At 37.3% G+C, this 13,540-nt stretch overlaps 1 protein-coding gene across 1 annotated transcript; it reads right to left on the bottom strand.

Moving 5' to 3' along the window:
- Positions 1-228: 228 nt before the first annotated feature.
- Positions 229-12,965, bottom strand: LOC120030264 (immunoglobulin alpha-2 heavy chain-like). Its single transcript, XM_038975607.1, has 4 exons — positions 12,923-12,965; positions 12,409-12,771; positions 11,948-12,298; positions 229-233 (listed from the first exon to the last, which is right to left on the bottom strand). Exons 1-4 carry the CDS (start codon positions 12,963-12,965, stop codon positions 229-231), a joined length of 762 nt encoding a protein of 253 aa, XP_038831535.1.
- Between the last annotated feature and the right edge of the window lie 575 nt (positions 12,966-13,540).

Genomic DNA, 13,540 nt, shown 5'->3' with positions numbered 1-13,540 from the left:
TTCACGAATAAAGCACTCTACAATAGTATGTAGCTGAGTCCCCTGACTCTGTCTTGGAGATGGTTAGGTTAAAGCTGTCAACTCCTCTCTTCACACTCAGGTGTTTAGTTTCCAGGGAAGTCCTTGATAAAGTTGTTGTATAATAACTATGTTGATTGGTGTGAAGTGATGATGTCATGAGTAAAGGTGTTTGTCCAACAGCCTGATTGAACCAAGCAACATAGGTCATCAACCTAGATGGACAAAAGCAAGTGAGAGTCACACTACCTCCCAGATGAGTTACTATCACCAGACCTGGTTGTCCATAGTAAATGCACCAACTGTAAAATACAAAAAAAGAAAATTGATCAGAGATGTAGATGGAAAAAAAAAATCACATGCAGTTGAAGTTGACACAATGCAAAGTTGTTGTGCCTCCAACTTTGACAGATACTATAGACAAAGGGCTGGCTGGGACTGTGACACAGACATAAACATGATCTAGACACAAAAAAACATTACTTATTCAAATATATTAGCCATTATCCAAAATACAACCATTCCAGTGTTGGATATAGATGCCTCAAAGTATCTGTGAATAATACTAAAATACCTCTTGTATTTTTTAGGAAGCACATAAACAGAAATATGAAGGTTTAACACCCATTTGTTTGAGAAATAGAAATATCATACACAGTGACATCATCGTTGAAGAGATTATCGTGTGTGGAAAGAGTCTACCCATTTGAATAACACTTCAACAATGGAGTAAAAGGTGATTCGATCAACTGGTAGGCATAGGGTGTTTCTCAATATGCATACTACTGTGCTCCATACTCTCATGCTCCAAGTGGATTCTCCTAGGACGTTCTCTTGAGTATGTTCTTGTGAGGACGAGAGTGTGGAGAATGCATTAAACATTACATTTGAGAAGCACTCGCACTCCCCCTACTGTATTACCTCATGCTGTATCTCCCCATTCACTGAACCTTCTTCCAGCCAGGACAACGGCAACAATTGACGAAACAAGATCTACACAAAGCAAACGTTTTACTTAACGATTATCAGCTACATGTGTGACTCGTAATAATCTATCTTGCCAGATAGGCAAAAATGACCTCAAACTAATATTATGCAAGATAGATGTCAATTACAGTTGAAGTCGGAAGTTTACATACACTTAGGTTGGAGTCATTAAAACTCATTATTCAACCACTCCACAAATTTCTTGTTAACAAACTATAGTTTTGGCAAGTCGGTTAGGACATCTACTTTGTGCATGACACAAGTAATTTTTACAACAATTGTTTACAGACAGATTGACTGACTCAGACACGGGCTGCTGTAAAACTGTGTTGCTGTTGGACTCTTAACCTGAAAAGAAGCATCATGTCAATAACACTTTTGATTATCTAGAAACACAAATTCAACTCTGGACCTTAAAGTCAGTTCCTTAGCTTTTTTCATCGTTCACCTCTAATTAGTGACTGATTTTGACCTGGAACCCCAGGTGCGTGCAATAAATGATCAGGTAGAACAGGAAACCATCAGGCTCTGGATCTCGTAGGGTAGAGTTGAATTCAACTGAACCAGAACATTCCTGCCTCACGTGTGGAATCATGATATCATCTCATTATGAAAATTCTAAAAGAGGCAGTACATTTGGTTATCGCAATTATTCATTCATTTAGCGATGCTTTTATTTAGCTATGCTTTACTCCCTTTATCTATAAATACATATTTTAGACTTTCTGAAAATAAGAACTCTCTCTGTACCTTTTACAATGAGAATGGCTTCATCTTCAAAGCGCACCATGTTGTTATAAGCATTTGCACAGTAGTATGTTGCTGAATCAGACAGCTGCATGTCTGAGATCATTTGGTGGTCTATTCCTTTGCCGCTTTACACTGAGAAGCGAGGGTTATCCTTAAACTTATGGTAAAACATTTCATCAATGTTATACTTATTAAAGGTTGCTAAGATTTGAGGAAATTCTCACAATGTTTGCTTGTGCCCCAATAATTGAATTCCCATGTTTTCGTCTTTGAACCAATGCAAAGTTACTGTATCTCCAACATTGGATGACCCGAGGTGTATCGGTGAGGATTGTGCCGCAGTTAGAACATAATCTAGAATCAAAATGTAAATATTGCTTCTACAAATATATTAGCAGTTCCAGTGCATTCGGAACGTTTCAGACCGCTTGACTTTTGGTGCTTGTGCATTGTATTTGGGCAGAGGTAATGAACAAAGGCTGAGTGCAAGAATTATTAGATAGGGAACAAGAGGCATGTGTCTGCTGATAGATCCTAATTTATTTTATATTACATTGTCTTCTATATTTACTGTTTTATATCATTATATTCTCTTTTTGTGAATATACAGTTTTTTATTCTTACAGATTGAAAGTAGTGTTAGGTTTAAGCTCTTTGTGTATGAAAAGTGTAATTATCAATTAGACTGCAGTAGACTTGGGGCGGCATGTAGCATAGTGGTTAGAGTGTTGGACTAGTAACTGAAAGGTTGCAAGGACAGATCCCCGAGCTGACAAGGTAAAAATCTGTCATTCTGCCCCTGAACAAGGCAGTTATCCCACTGTTCCTAGGCTGTCATTGAAAATAAGAATTTGTTCTTAACTGACTTGTCTAGTTAAATAAAGGTTAAATAAATGAAAAGACTGTAGGAACGTGCACTCCCAATAACTCAAGGCCTCTCCTGACTGAATCACAGCACTTCAACCTGCACATATGCATATTCACATTCTGTATTGTTTGTGAAATATTCTTAGTGACAATGTGTATGTTGTCATATTTGGATTATATTTTCAACAATATCAGCTCTTTTCAAAATATACTCAGCTATGACGTTTATTTTTAGTTCGGGCTTTTCTCATGAAGAGAGTGCGTTGTGCTCTTAGTGACATGGATGTTTGTGGTTTAGATGCACTGAGGTGTGTGAAGACAGTGTCGTGTCTTTACTATCATTAACTGAAGACTTTTAGTTTTTATCAAAGATTCTCTGTAATTAGCATTTCGTGATGAACTAATCAAGCAAATGTAATTAACTAGGAAGTCGGGGCACCAAGGAAAATATTCAAATTGCAAAGTTATAATTTTCCTAGTACAGCTTTTCAGATATTTTAATATCTGATCAATTAGTCTTCTGATTAATGAATTCTTCTTTACCTCACGTTAGTTTCATTACAAACGTCGTAAATTGTTGGTTATCTGCAGGAACCCAGTCTTCACTATGAGTCATCCATACATCAATTGTCTTAAATCATTTATTTACTAACTAAGTAATTCACAGAAATGCATAAACAAACAGTAGATAGTTACAAGGAAATGATAACGGAGTTTCCCTAGTGGGATAAACCGGTATCACGGCTTGGTGGACTCAAAGGGAAGTGGGGGTCAACTGAGATGAAACAATACAAAGTTGATAATTATAACAATTGAAATGCTAATCCTTTGCACATGAACACTCACTCATTCGGGAACAACTGCAATCAATATATATATTTATGCTCAGTGTGTCGTCGGGATCTCTGTTGAAAAGTTTGTTTCTGTTGGAGAGCCTGTCCGCCCTCTCTCTTTCTCTGTCGCGGTTAGAATGGATAGTTCAGAGTGACATTCATTCATGTCGTTATAAAATAGATGTTTTGGCGGTTGTCGGTCTTCGCGTTCAATGATACCGAATTCCTAGCTGCAGACTAGTAATTCATATCAGAGACTTGTTCTTATTCTGTCGGTATCGATAGTCTAAGAGTTTAACTTCTCTAGGGTCTGTGGGACGGTAGAGTCCCACCTCGTCAACAGCCAGTGAAACTGCAGGGTGCCAAATTCAAAACAACAACAAAAAATCCCATAATTTAAATTCCTCAAACATACAAGTATTTTACACCATTTTAAAGCTACACTTGTTGTAAATCCAGCCAAAGTGTCCGATTTCAAAAAGGTTTTACGACGAAAGCACACCAAACGATTATGTTAGGTATGAGCCAAGTCACAGAAAAAGACAGACATTTTTCCAGCTAAAGAGAGCAGTAACAAAAAGCAGAAATAGAGATAAAATTAATCACTAACCTTTGATGATCTTCATCAGATGACACTCATAGGACTTCATGTTACACAATACATGTATTTTTTGTTCGGTAAAGTTCATATTTATATCCAAAAATCTGAGTTTAGGCAAGACGCTACTGTCTCACTTGGCAAAAAGCCTGAGAAATTGCAGAGCGCCATATTCAAATGAATTACTATGAAAATTACTATAAAAATCTAACTTTCATTAAATCACACATGAAAGATACCAAATTAAAGCTACACTGGTTGTGAATCCAGCCAACATGTCAGGTTTGAAATACGCTTTTCGGCAAAAGCATACGATGCTATTATCTGAGTATAGCACAATAGTAAACAAAGAGAGAAGCATATTTTAACCCTGCAGGCGCGACACAAAACGCAGAAATAAAAATATAATTCATGCCTTACCTTTGACGAGCTTCTGTTGTTGGCACTCCAATATGTCCCATAAACATCACAAATGGTCCTTTTGTTCGATTAATTCCGTCGATATATATCCAAAATGTCCATTTATTTGGTGCGTTTGATCCAGAAAAACACAGGTTCCAACTTGCTCAAACGTGACGACAAAATATCTCAAAGGTTACCTCTAAACCTTGCCAAAAAATGTCAAACTACTTTTGTAATACAACTTTAGCTATTTTTTAACGTTAATAATCGATAAAATTGAAGACGGGATGATCTGTGTTCAATACAGGATTAAAACGAAATGTAGCATGCCTTCTGTTTGATTGAAGCGCATGTCCAGGACACTTGGAGTGACTCGACTTGATGAAATATGAAATATTAGAGTCCTTGGATTACCAATAGTACTTTAAGTTGTTAAACTGGAATGATAACAAGGACTAAACACAACATGAACATCCTTCAACTTCTCTCTCTCTGGTCTGGTGTAACAGAACAACTGAGATGACGGTCAAGAGACAAAGTGAAGTGACAGAAATGTGTATCTACATGCACCACAGGAGGCACAACTTTTAGGTTGGATCCATGGGTTGTTTGAAGAGGAAGTGAGGCTGAAAAAATGTCCCACCTTACATACAGATACAGTATGTGGGTGATTATGCAACTAAGGGCACTTCCATGTCCTCAGGTCAATTTTGGGGATTTTATACAAATAAAACAAATACAAATATTTGTATGTTAAGTTCACACTGGAATCACCCCATACTTTTTTAAACACCTTTCTATCAAGTATTTTAGCTACTTTTTGAATGCATTTTATACCTCAATTTCACTATTTTGCCCTTGTCCCTGACCCAGATTCTAAGCTTCTTCTATGTTTTTCTATGAGAAAACATTTATAATTACGCATTATATAATGGTATGTACTACAGAAATAATAAATTAAATTAAATATATATATCAATATTTATTGTGCGTATGCCCTTTATATTGTTTTTTACACAACATATACCTGTCCTGGTGTCATTTCCACCACTGAGGACAAATTCTTCATTTAATAAAGTTTTTTCAAGAGAATGTTAATTTAGTTACCCTGGAAACATTGTGACACTGAAGCACATGGTTGCAGTGGACAGTTGTTCCAGATGTGATGTACTGAAGTTTAAGAAAAGTCAAGGTAAATATTGCTTGTGTAGAGAATATTCTAATTGTCAGTCATTTCCAAACAGGCTATAATTTCTTTCATTTGTGGTAGAACTTTTGATTTTTTTTAAAATATTTTATGTATTTAAGGTAAACGATATGCTAGCTGTAATACTAATCAAAGCATGCTAAGCTGTCTGTCAATTTTCTCCAGAAACTGTAGAAATGTAATTTCCGTCACAGTCATTTCCATCACAAACTTATGTGTGGTGGAAATGACAAAGTGGTGGAAATGACACAAATCCATTATCTTATTCATTTTTACTTAACATTTTTTTAACTTTAGGCTCATTTAATCATGTTTTAAATTAATTGAATCTAGAAAATGCTCCAAGGTGTGCACAAGTTAAAAACTAAGTAGTATTTGTCTTTATTTTTAGAAGATGCCACATAACTTCTTGCGAATATAGGGGGTGCTGTTTCGACTTAGCATAAATTGGTCTCCAGATTAAACTGCCTAGTACTCAATTCTTGCTCGTACAATATGCATATTATTATTATTATTGGATAGAAAACACTCTCTAGTTTCTATAACCGTTGGAATTATGTCTCTGAGTGGAACAGAACTCATTCTACAGCACTTTTCCTGACAGGGAGTGAGATTTCAGAAATCTTGGCCTCTGGTCCCAGGTCAGTTTTAATGTCCCTGTGAATGCTATGGGGATACAAACACTGCCTACGCCTTCCTCTAGATGTCAGTAAGTGGTGACAATTTGAATGGAGTCGATTGCGCAATCAGGGCCTGTATAAAAGACCAAAGAGCGGAAGTACATGTCTTTTCTTCCCTGCGCTTGGCGCACGATGGACGTCGGACTGGCCTCTTTCCAAGCTTTGGTTTAGCCAGTAATATATCGCCGGTCATGTTTTTACTCGTTATAGGTGTTAAAAACATCATAAGGTAGTTAATTTAAACCGTTTTATAGCAATTTATATCCGTTTAGTGCGATTTTCTGGCATTTCTTTGTGACGCACTTCCAAGAGCTGGGCACTTTTTTAGTACATGCCGAACGTTAGTGGCCATTTCGACGGGACAAGAGGACATCTTTCGACCAAAAGACGATTAGACCGGAGAAAGGATACATTGCCCAAGATTCTGATGGAAGATCAGCTCATAGTAAGAACTATTTATGATGATAAATCGTTGTTCTGTAGAAAAATGTTAAACGCATATTCCGCCATTTTCTTTGGGGTAGCTTCGCTTTGGCGCACTCTGTATTGCACAGTAAGGATAATTTAAAAAATGTAATTCAGCGATTGCATTAAGAACTAATTTGTCTTTCAATAGCTGTCCACCCTGTATTTTTTAGTCAAGTTTATGAATATTTATTCATTAGACTAGATCACTGTCCAATATGGCGCCCGACATTTTCAGGCCAATTTTGCTACTATTCTCATTGTATAACCACGTTTTTTTGTGGCTAAATATGCACATTTTCGAACAAACTCTATATGTATGTTGTAATATGATGTTACAGGAGTGTCATCGGAAGAATTCTGAGAAGGTTAGTGAAAAAATTAATACATTTTGGTGGTGATAATGCTATCGCTCTTTTTGCCTTGAATCAATGCTCGGGTAACGTTTGCACATGTGGTATGCTAATATAACGATTTATTGTGTTTTCGCTGTAAAACACTTAGAAAATCTGAAATATTGTCTGAATTCACAAGATCTGTGTCTTTCCGTTGCTGTGCGCTGTGTATTTTTAAGAAATGTTTTATGATTAGTAATTAGGTAATACACGTTGCTCTCTGTATTTATTCTAGTCGAGTTGTGATGGTGGGTGCAATTGTAAACTATGATTTCTACCTGAAATATGCACATTTTTCTAACAAAACCTATCCTATACAATAAATATGTTATCAGACTGTCATCTGATGAGGTTTTTTCTTGGTTAGTGGCTATCAATATCTTTATTTGGCCGAATTGGTGATAGCTACAGGTGGAGAGAAAAAATGGTGGACAAAGAAAAATGGTGTCTTTTGCTAACGTGGTTAGCTAATAGATTTACATATTGTGTCTTCCCTGTAAAACATTTTACAAATCAGAAATGATTGCTGGATTCACAAGAAGTGGATCTTTCATCTGGTGTCTTGGACTTGTGATTGAATGATATTTAGATGCTAGTATTTACTTGTGACGCTATGCTAGCTATGCTATTCAGCTTTTTTACTGGTGGGGGGGTGGGGGGTGCTCCCGGATCCGGGTTTCTGAGTCGGTAGAAGATAAAACAACCCAGAGGTCACAGACATATAGAAACAACATTTTAAAAAAACCTATATGATACCAGGAGCATCTGCAAAAAGACAGGGAGAGATACTGGAAGAAAAAAGAAAAGGGAGAAGTGAAAGAACAAAGAAACAAGAGATGGCAATGGAAATATAACCAACGGAATAGAAGACAGACTTTAAAGAGAACAGTTGCAATGGAGACCTACCTATCAGCCAACACACCACATCAGTCACCAGATGACTTGTAGCCAGAACATGAGGCTAACATACCTGCCCCTAACTTACCTACCCCTGATGCACACACTGGTACCCCTTCCTCATCGTCTGCAACATGAATGAGAAGTTGAATACTTACTGGAAGGAAAAAGGTTGGAAGAGGTCGCTCAAAAGCATACAGAGATCTTAGTATGACAAATGTCAAACTTGCTAATGCTTTACGGAAAGTGAAAAATACAAAAAAAAGGTATGATCGACTGATGAACAAAATGAAGAGACAAGATTCCCCAAAGATTCCCCAAAGACAAAGACAGAACAGCAAATGAAGGGAACTCCGAAGAACTTGAGAAGGATTTTATTGTTTCAAAATGCCATCATTGCAGAGTTAAAACAAAAGTATGAAAAAATGTGCAGTGCCAAAGACAAACAAGTGGCTTCAAAAATGCTCAAAGGCAACATCCTGAGAAAGTATGGCCTGGTCAAAGCCGCAAACAGAGAATTTGGATTTTCAGCAAAAGCAATGAGGGCAAATGAAAACAGGCCATCAAGTCTTCAATACTCCAGGAAAAATCAGTGTAACAGAATTAGCACTGCCACAGAAGAGAAAATCACTAGATTCTATGAACGTGATGACAACAGCAGAGCAACAACAGGGAAAAATGACACACTAACGAGGAACAAGAAGATAAAGCAGAAGCACTTCTTGAATGGCACAATTCAGAACCTTTATCAGAAGTTTAAGAGGGAATATTCAGAAATTCAAATTTCCTACTGTGAATTCTGCAAAACACGTCCTTTTTGGGTTGTCAAGCCAACAGTCCAGGATAGGGACACATCTCTGCAAAACCCACGCTAACCTCCAGTTCATGGCAGACAAACTACAGTATCACAAAGTGATCAGCTGCAGCAACGTTGAGAACCTTAATGAGTCGTTGTGCTGTGAGAAACTTTTTGAGTCTTTGTGCTGTGAGATCCTGAAGAAAGAGTGCATGTATAGAGAGTGCTCCCCTTGCCAAGCAAAAAGAGCTTAAAACATCTGACTTTGATGCTGGTGAGAAGACATAGTGGTTTGAGTGGAAAAACAAAGCTGAAGAGAGAGAAAAGCAAAACAAAGAGGGAAACATGGAGAAGTTCCCTGTGCATTTGACAGTAAAAGAAAAGGTATGTGGCACACTGCAAATTCTGTTGGAGGACTTCTCCAAAGGATTGAAAGAGAAGTTGGGGAAACACGTGTACAACATTCGAATACTCAACTGAGAGAATTAAGAGAATCTGGGGAAAGAGGAGATCATTGTGCATATTGACTTTGCAGAGAACTACCTGTGTAAATACACCAGTGAAATCCAGGCAGTTCACTTTGGTGATTCTCACAAGCAGGTGACCCTCCACACCTGTGTTGGACATACCACAAATGATACAGTTTCACTTTGCTCACTGAGCTCTTCTATGCGGCATGACCCCTCTGTTATCTGGGCCCATCTCTCAAAAACATTGGCCTACTTCCTTGAGCTCTACCCATCAGATACTGCTGTACACTTTGTGAGTGATGGGCCTACAACTCAGTATAGGTCTGAAATGTTTATCAATGGTTGTTGTTCAAAATGTTTGTAATAATATATTGTTTTTATACGATTTTTTACATAGATGTCATTTCCACCACACCTTGTAATTTCCATCACAACCAATATTTTGAGGTAAATGAGTATATTATGTATAATTTACATACATTTATTTGATTTAGATATGGAAATCGTATGGTTGTTAATCTCATCAAAAGGTTGGATGGAAAATAAATGTTTTCAGCTGTCACCAAGGCAAGTTTATACATTCAGGCGTCATGTTGAATTATTCATATTAGGAAAACCTTGAAAATCACTTTAAATAATATTCAATACAAGTTTATGTACAAATGTATAAGAAATCCGTTATAAATCAATTGTATGATATTTCATTTTCAACTGAAATTGATGTTTAATGACGTGATGGAAATGACATTTGTGTATGTGTCACGATCGCCGTAATGAGCGGACCAAGGCGCAGCGTGATTGAAGTTCCACATCTTTATTTCGGTGAAACTTTAAACATAAACAATAAACCAACAACGAAACGTGAAGAAGTGGTGCACATCCTCAAACACAAAGCAATATCCCACAAACACAGGTGGGAAAAATGGCTACCTATATATAATACTGGTAAAATGGTGTTTGAATAAGTTTTAATTTCTGAAAGTTTGCACGGCCAAAGTGCCCGAAGTTGCATAATCACCCGTGTATTCATCGATGAATCACTGCGTCTCTCTAAAAATGCATACGCTATCAAGAAGGTGTATCTTCAAATGAAGTCAGAGTTACTGCTTTGTATTTTTTCATCATTTGAGTTGGTGTCTGAGACTAGTAGCACATACAGTGCCTATAGAAAGTCTACACTAACGTTGGGTTTCTTCACATTTCACTGTGACACAAAGTGGGATTCAAATGGATTTAATTGTCATTTTTTTGTCAATGATGTACACAAAACACTCATGTCAAATTGGAAGAAATTCAAACATAAGATTAATGGTAAGAATTGGGCAAGTCATTAAACATATGAAATAAAATCATGTATGTTGAACCATCACACGCATATAGGCAGGTTACAGTGTTCCATGTTACAACTATTATCATCAAAGGGAAGAGTTCAAACATTTGCAAAATCATTATATACATTTTGTTGTACACTTCTACAAAACAAATGTATCCAGTCAGTTACCTCAGCCACTATTGGTGAGTATTTGAGACTTCTGAAACCATCCTAGTGTCAGATTTCACACTTGCTGGACACTTATGCTCTGCATCTGAGTGATTCTATGTCGTTATTAGGAGAATATGCCAATGCAGTGACTGTCTCTACAGCTAGAACCGACTATTACATTTTATAACAAATGAGGAATGTACAAAACAGCCAAGTCACACAGACACAGTCAAGCTCAAAGTGGAGGTCAGTAGGGCTCAACTTAAAATGATGCTGATTGGAGGACTGCCACATCCTGTCTATATGACACACCAGAGTAGATCGTTTCTTCCTCTCTCTGTTCTCTCCTCTGTCTCCTGGGCTTGGTACGCTTCTTGTCAGTGAACTTCAGGGCAGCGTAGTTCAGGCCATCATCGTCACTGTGGAGCTGTGGGGATGAAACATAGACTCACTCAATTCAGACTCTCGGTCAAATCTAATGCTGTACTCTTTTGCTTATTCAGACCCACTCTTGACACAGTGGAACTGATCCAGCTAACCTGTTGGTCTGAGGTGTTGGAATGAGGAATCCCATAGTGGCTTTGTTGAAAAGGGGTCCCTGCTAAAAGGCAAATGTCAAAACATTCAATATATTGGAAATCTTTTCTTGTTTACTAATAAAAACACATACTGCTGTGAATGTCATATTTTCTGCTTCAAAATGAAGTAGGCCAGAGAGGGAAGTGGTAAAAGGAGGGCGAGCCTTCACCCTACTTTATGATCTATAACTATTATTACTATTAGTATGAAGACTTTTACTGTACCTGCACAGTGTTCACATCGTGACCTCTTCATTCTCACACAGAGGATAATGTTGACACTCACACTCAGAATCACAGTAGTTGTCAGGCAAGATATAATGATGAGGAAAATAAGATTACTCTGATCACCCAAAAGGTCTGAAAGTTAAAAAACAAGGCTTGATTATTTTCTATATTTATTTATTCCTCAATGCATTTGACATAAAAGTTAGCTATTAAAGTTATATCATTTGAAATCTACTATATTTCAAACCATTTGAGAGAAAAGTAGTGCTGTATTTTGGTTATGCACAACTTACCTTCAACATCCAGCTTGGTACCATTCCCAAACAGTATCTCCCCACATGAGGCCACAGCACAGTAGTAAGTCCCAGCATCAGAGAGGCTGAGGTTCCTCTTGGGGAGGTTGTAGACACAGCTCTGTGTAGGAGACCCAGCCTCATTGCTCGTCTCACACTGATCACTCCTTTCTCCATGGGTGTAAATGATTCCTGGATGGGATTTTCCTGAGCCATGTCTGAACCAATACACACTGTGTTCTCCTGCACAGGTCTTAGTGTGTATTGTACAGTTCAGAGTTACAGAGTCTCCTGCCTTGGCTGATTCGAACACAGGCTGCTGGAGCACAGACATGTGGTTGGACCCTGAGTCTAAAGAGAGTGAGTAAGATCATGGTTTGTACATTCTTTACTGCTAGATTAATTAATTTAGCATTATATGAATGCACTTCAGTACCAACATTTAAAAAAACTCAAGTTACCTTTGACAATTACAACAGTTCCTTCTCCAAATGTGGCTTCCCTCGCTAACAAACTAACACAGTAGTATGTAGCTGAGTCCCCTGACTCTGTCTTGGAGATGGTCAGGTTACAGCTGTCAAATCCTCTCTTCACACTCAAACGTTTAGTCTCAGTAAATTCTTTGTTAAAGTTGTTGGAATAAAAACTATTTTGAGTGTGATAAAATGATGATGCCATGAGAAGAGGCTTCTGTCCAACAGTTTGCTTGAACCAAGAGACTCTGATCAAATGAGATCGACAAAAGCAAGTGAGAGATACACTTTGTCCCAGTTGTGTAACTATCACAGGGTCTGGTTGGATTACATCCTTGTTAAGTGCACAACCTGTGAAACAAACAAAGTAAATAAATCAGACAAAGTTATAGTACAGATTTATACATTATTATCATTATTCAGACTACATAGTCATTCAAATGGATGAAAAAGACCATGACATAAAAAAGCAAAAGAAACCGTATTAATAAGTCTTACTTACCCAAATTGGCGTAAAACAATAAGATTGTCCAATATATAATCATAATTTCCTTTCTGAACTGTATAGTGTGTGGGTCTGACAATGAGGCAACTTTTATATGATGACACTCATTGGTTAATCATTATGAAGTAGGAGGAAACACTGAACTAAGTGATTTTATTGGCTGTCTGAACAGGCATTAAACATGTAATAAAAACTACAATCTAACATGTGTCCTGAGGCATACCATAGTTAGAGCAGCCCTTCAAATGATGTAATGTCAGAGTTACTGGTCTGTATTTTTTCATCATTTGGGTCAGTGGCTGAGACTACTGGTACATATGTCCTCTTTGACGTACACAGGGGTTTACATTGTATTTCTCACTACATGTCTGTAGAAGGCAGTTCAAGCATTCAGGATGAAGTGAACTCTGGTGAGTTTGGCACCTTCTTGACAAAATAAAGATGTGATCCTTTGATACCTGGTGCAAATAAGTGGTAAGAATTGGGCAAGTCATTAAATTAGGAAATAAAAACATAGTTATTGAAATTTCAAACAAACATGAAGGCAGGTTACAGAGTTCCATCAACTATTATCATCAAAAGGAAGAATTCAGACATTTGCAAAATCATTATATA

This window comes from Salvelinus namaycush, chromosome 36 (assembly GCF_016432855.1).
Source record: "Salvelinus namaycush isolate Seneca chromosome 36, SaNama_1.0, whole genome shotgun sequence".
NCBI lineage: Eukaryota > Metazoa > Chordata > Actinopteri > Salmoniformes > Salmonidae > Salvelinus > Salvelinus namaycush.
The sequence above is the reverse complement of the archived record's forward strand: the minus strand, read 5'-3'. Positions and strand labels throughout refer to the sequence as shown.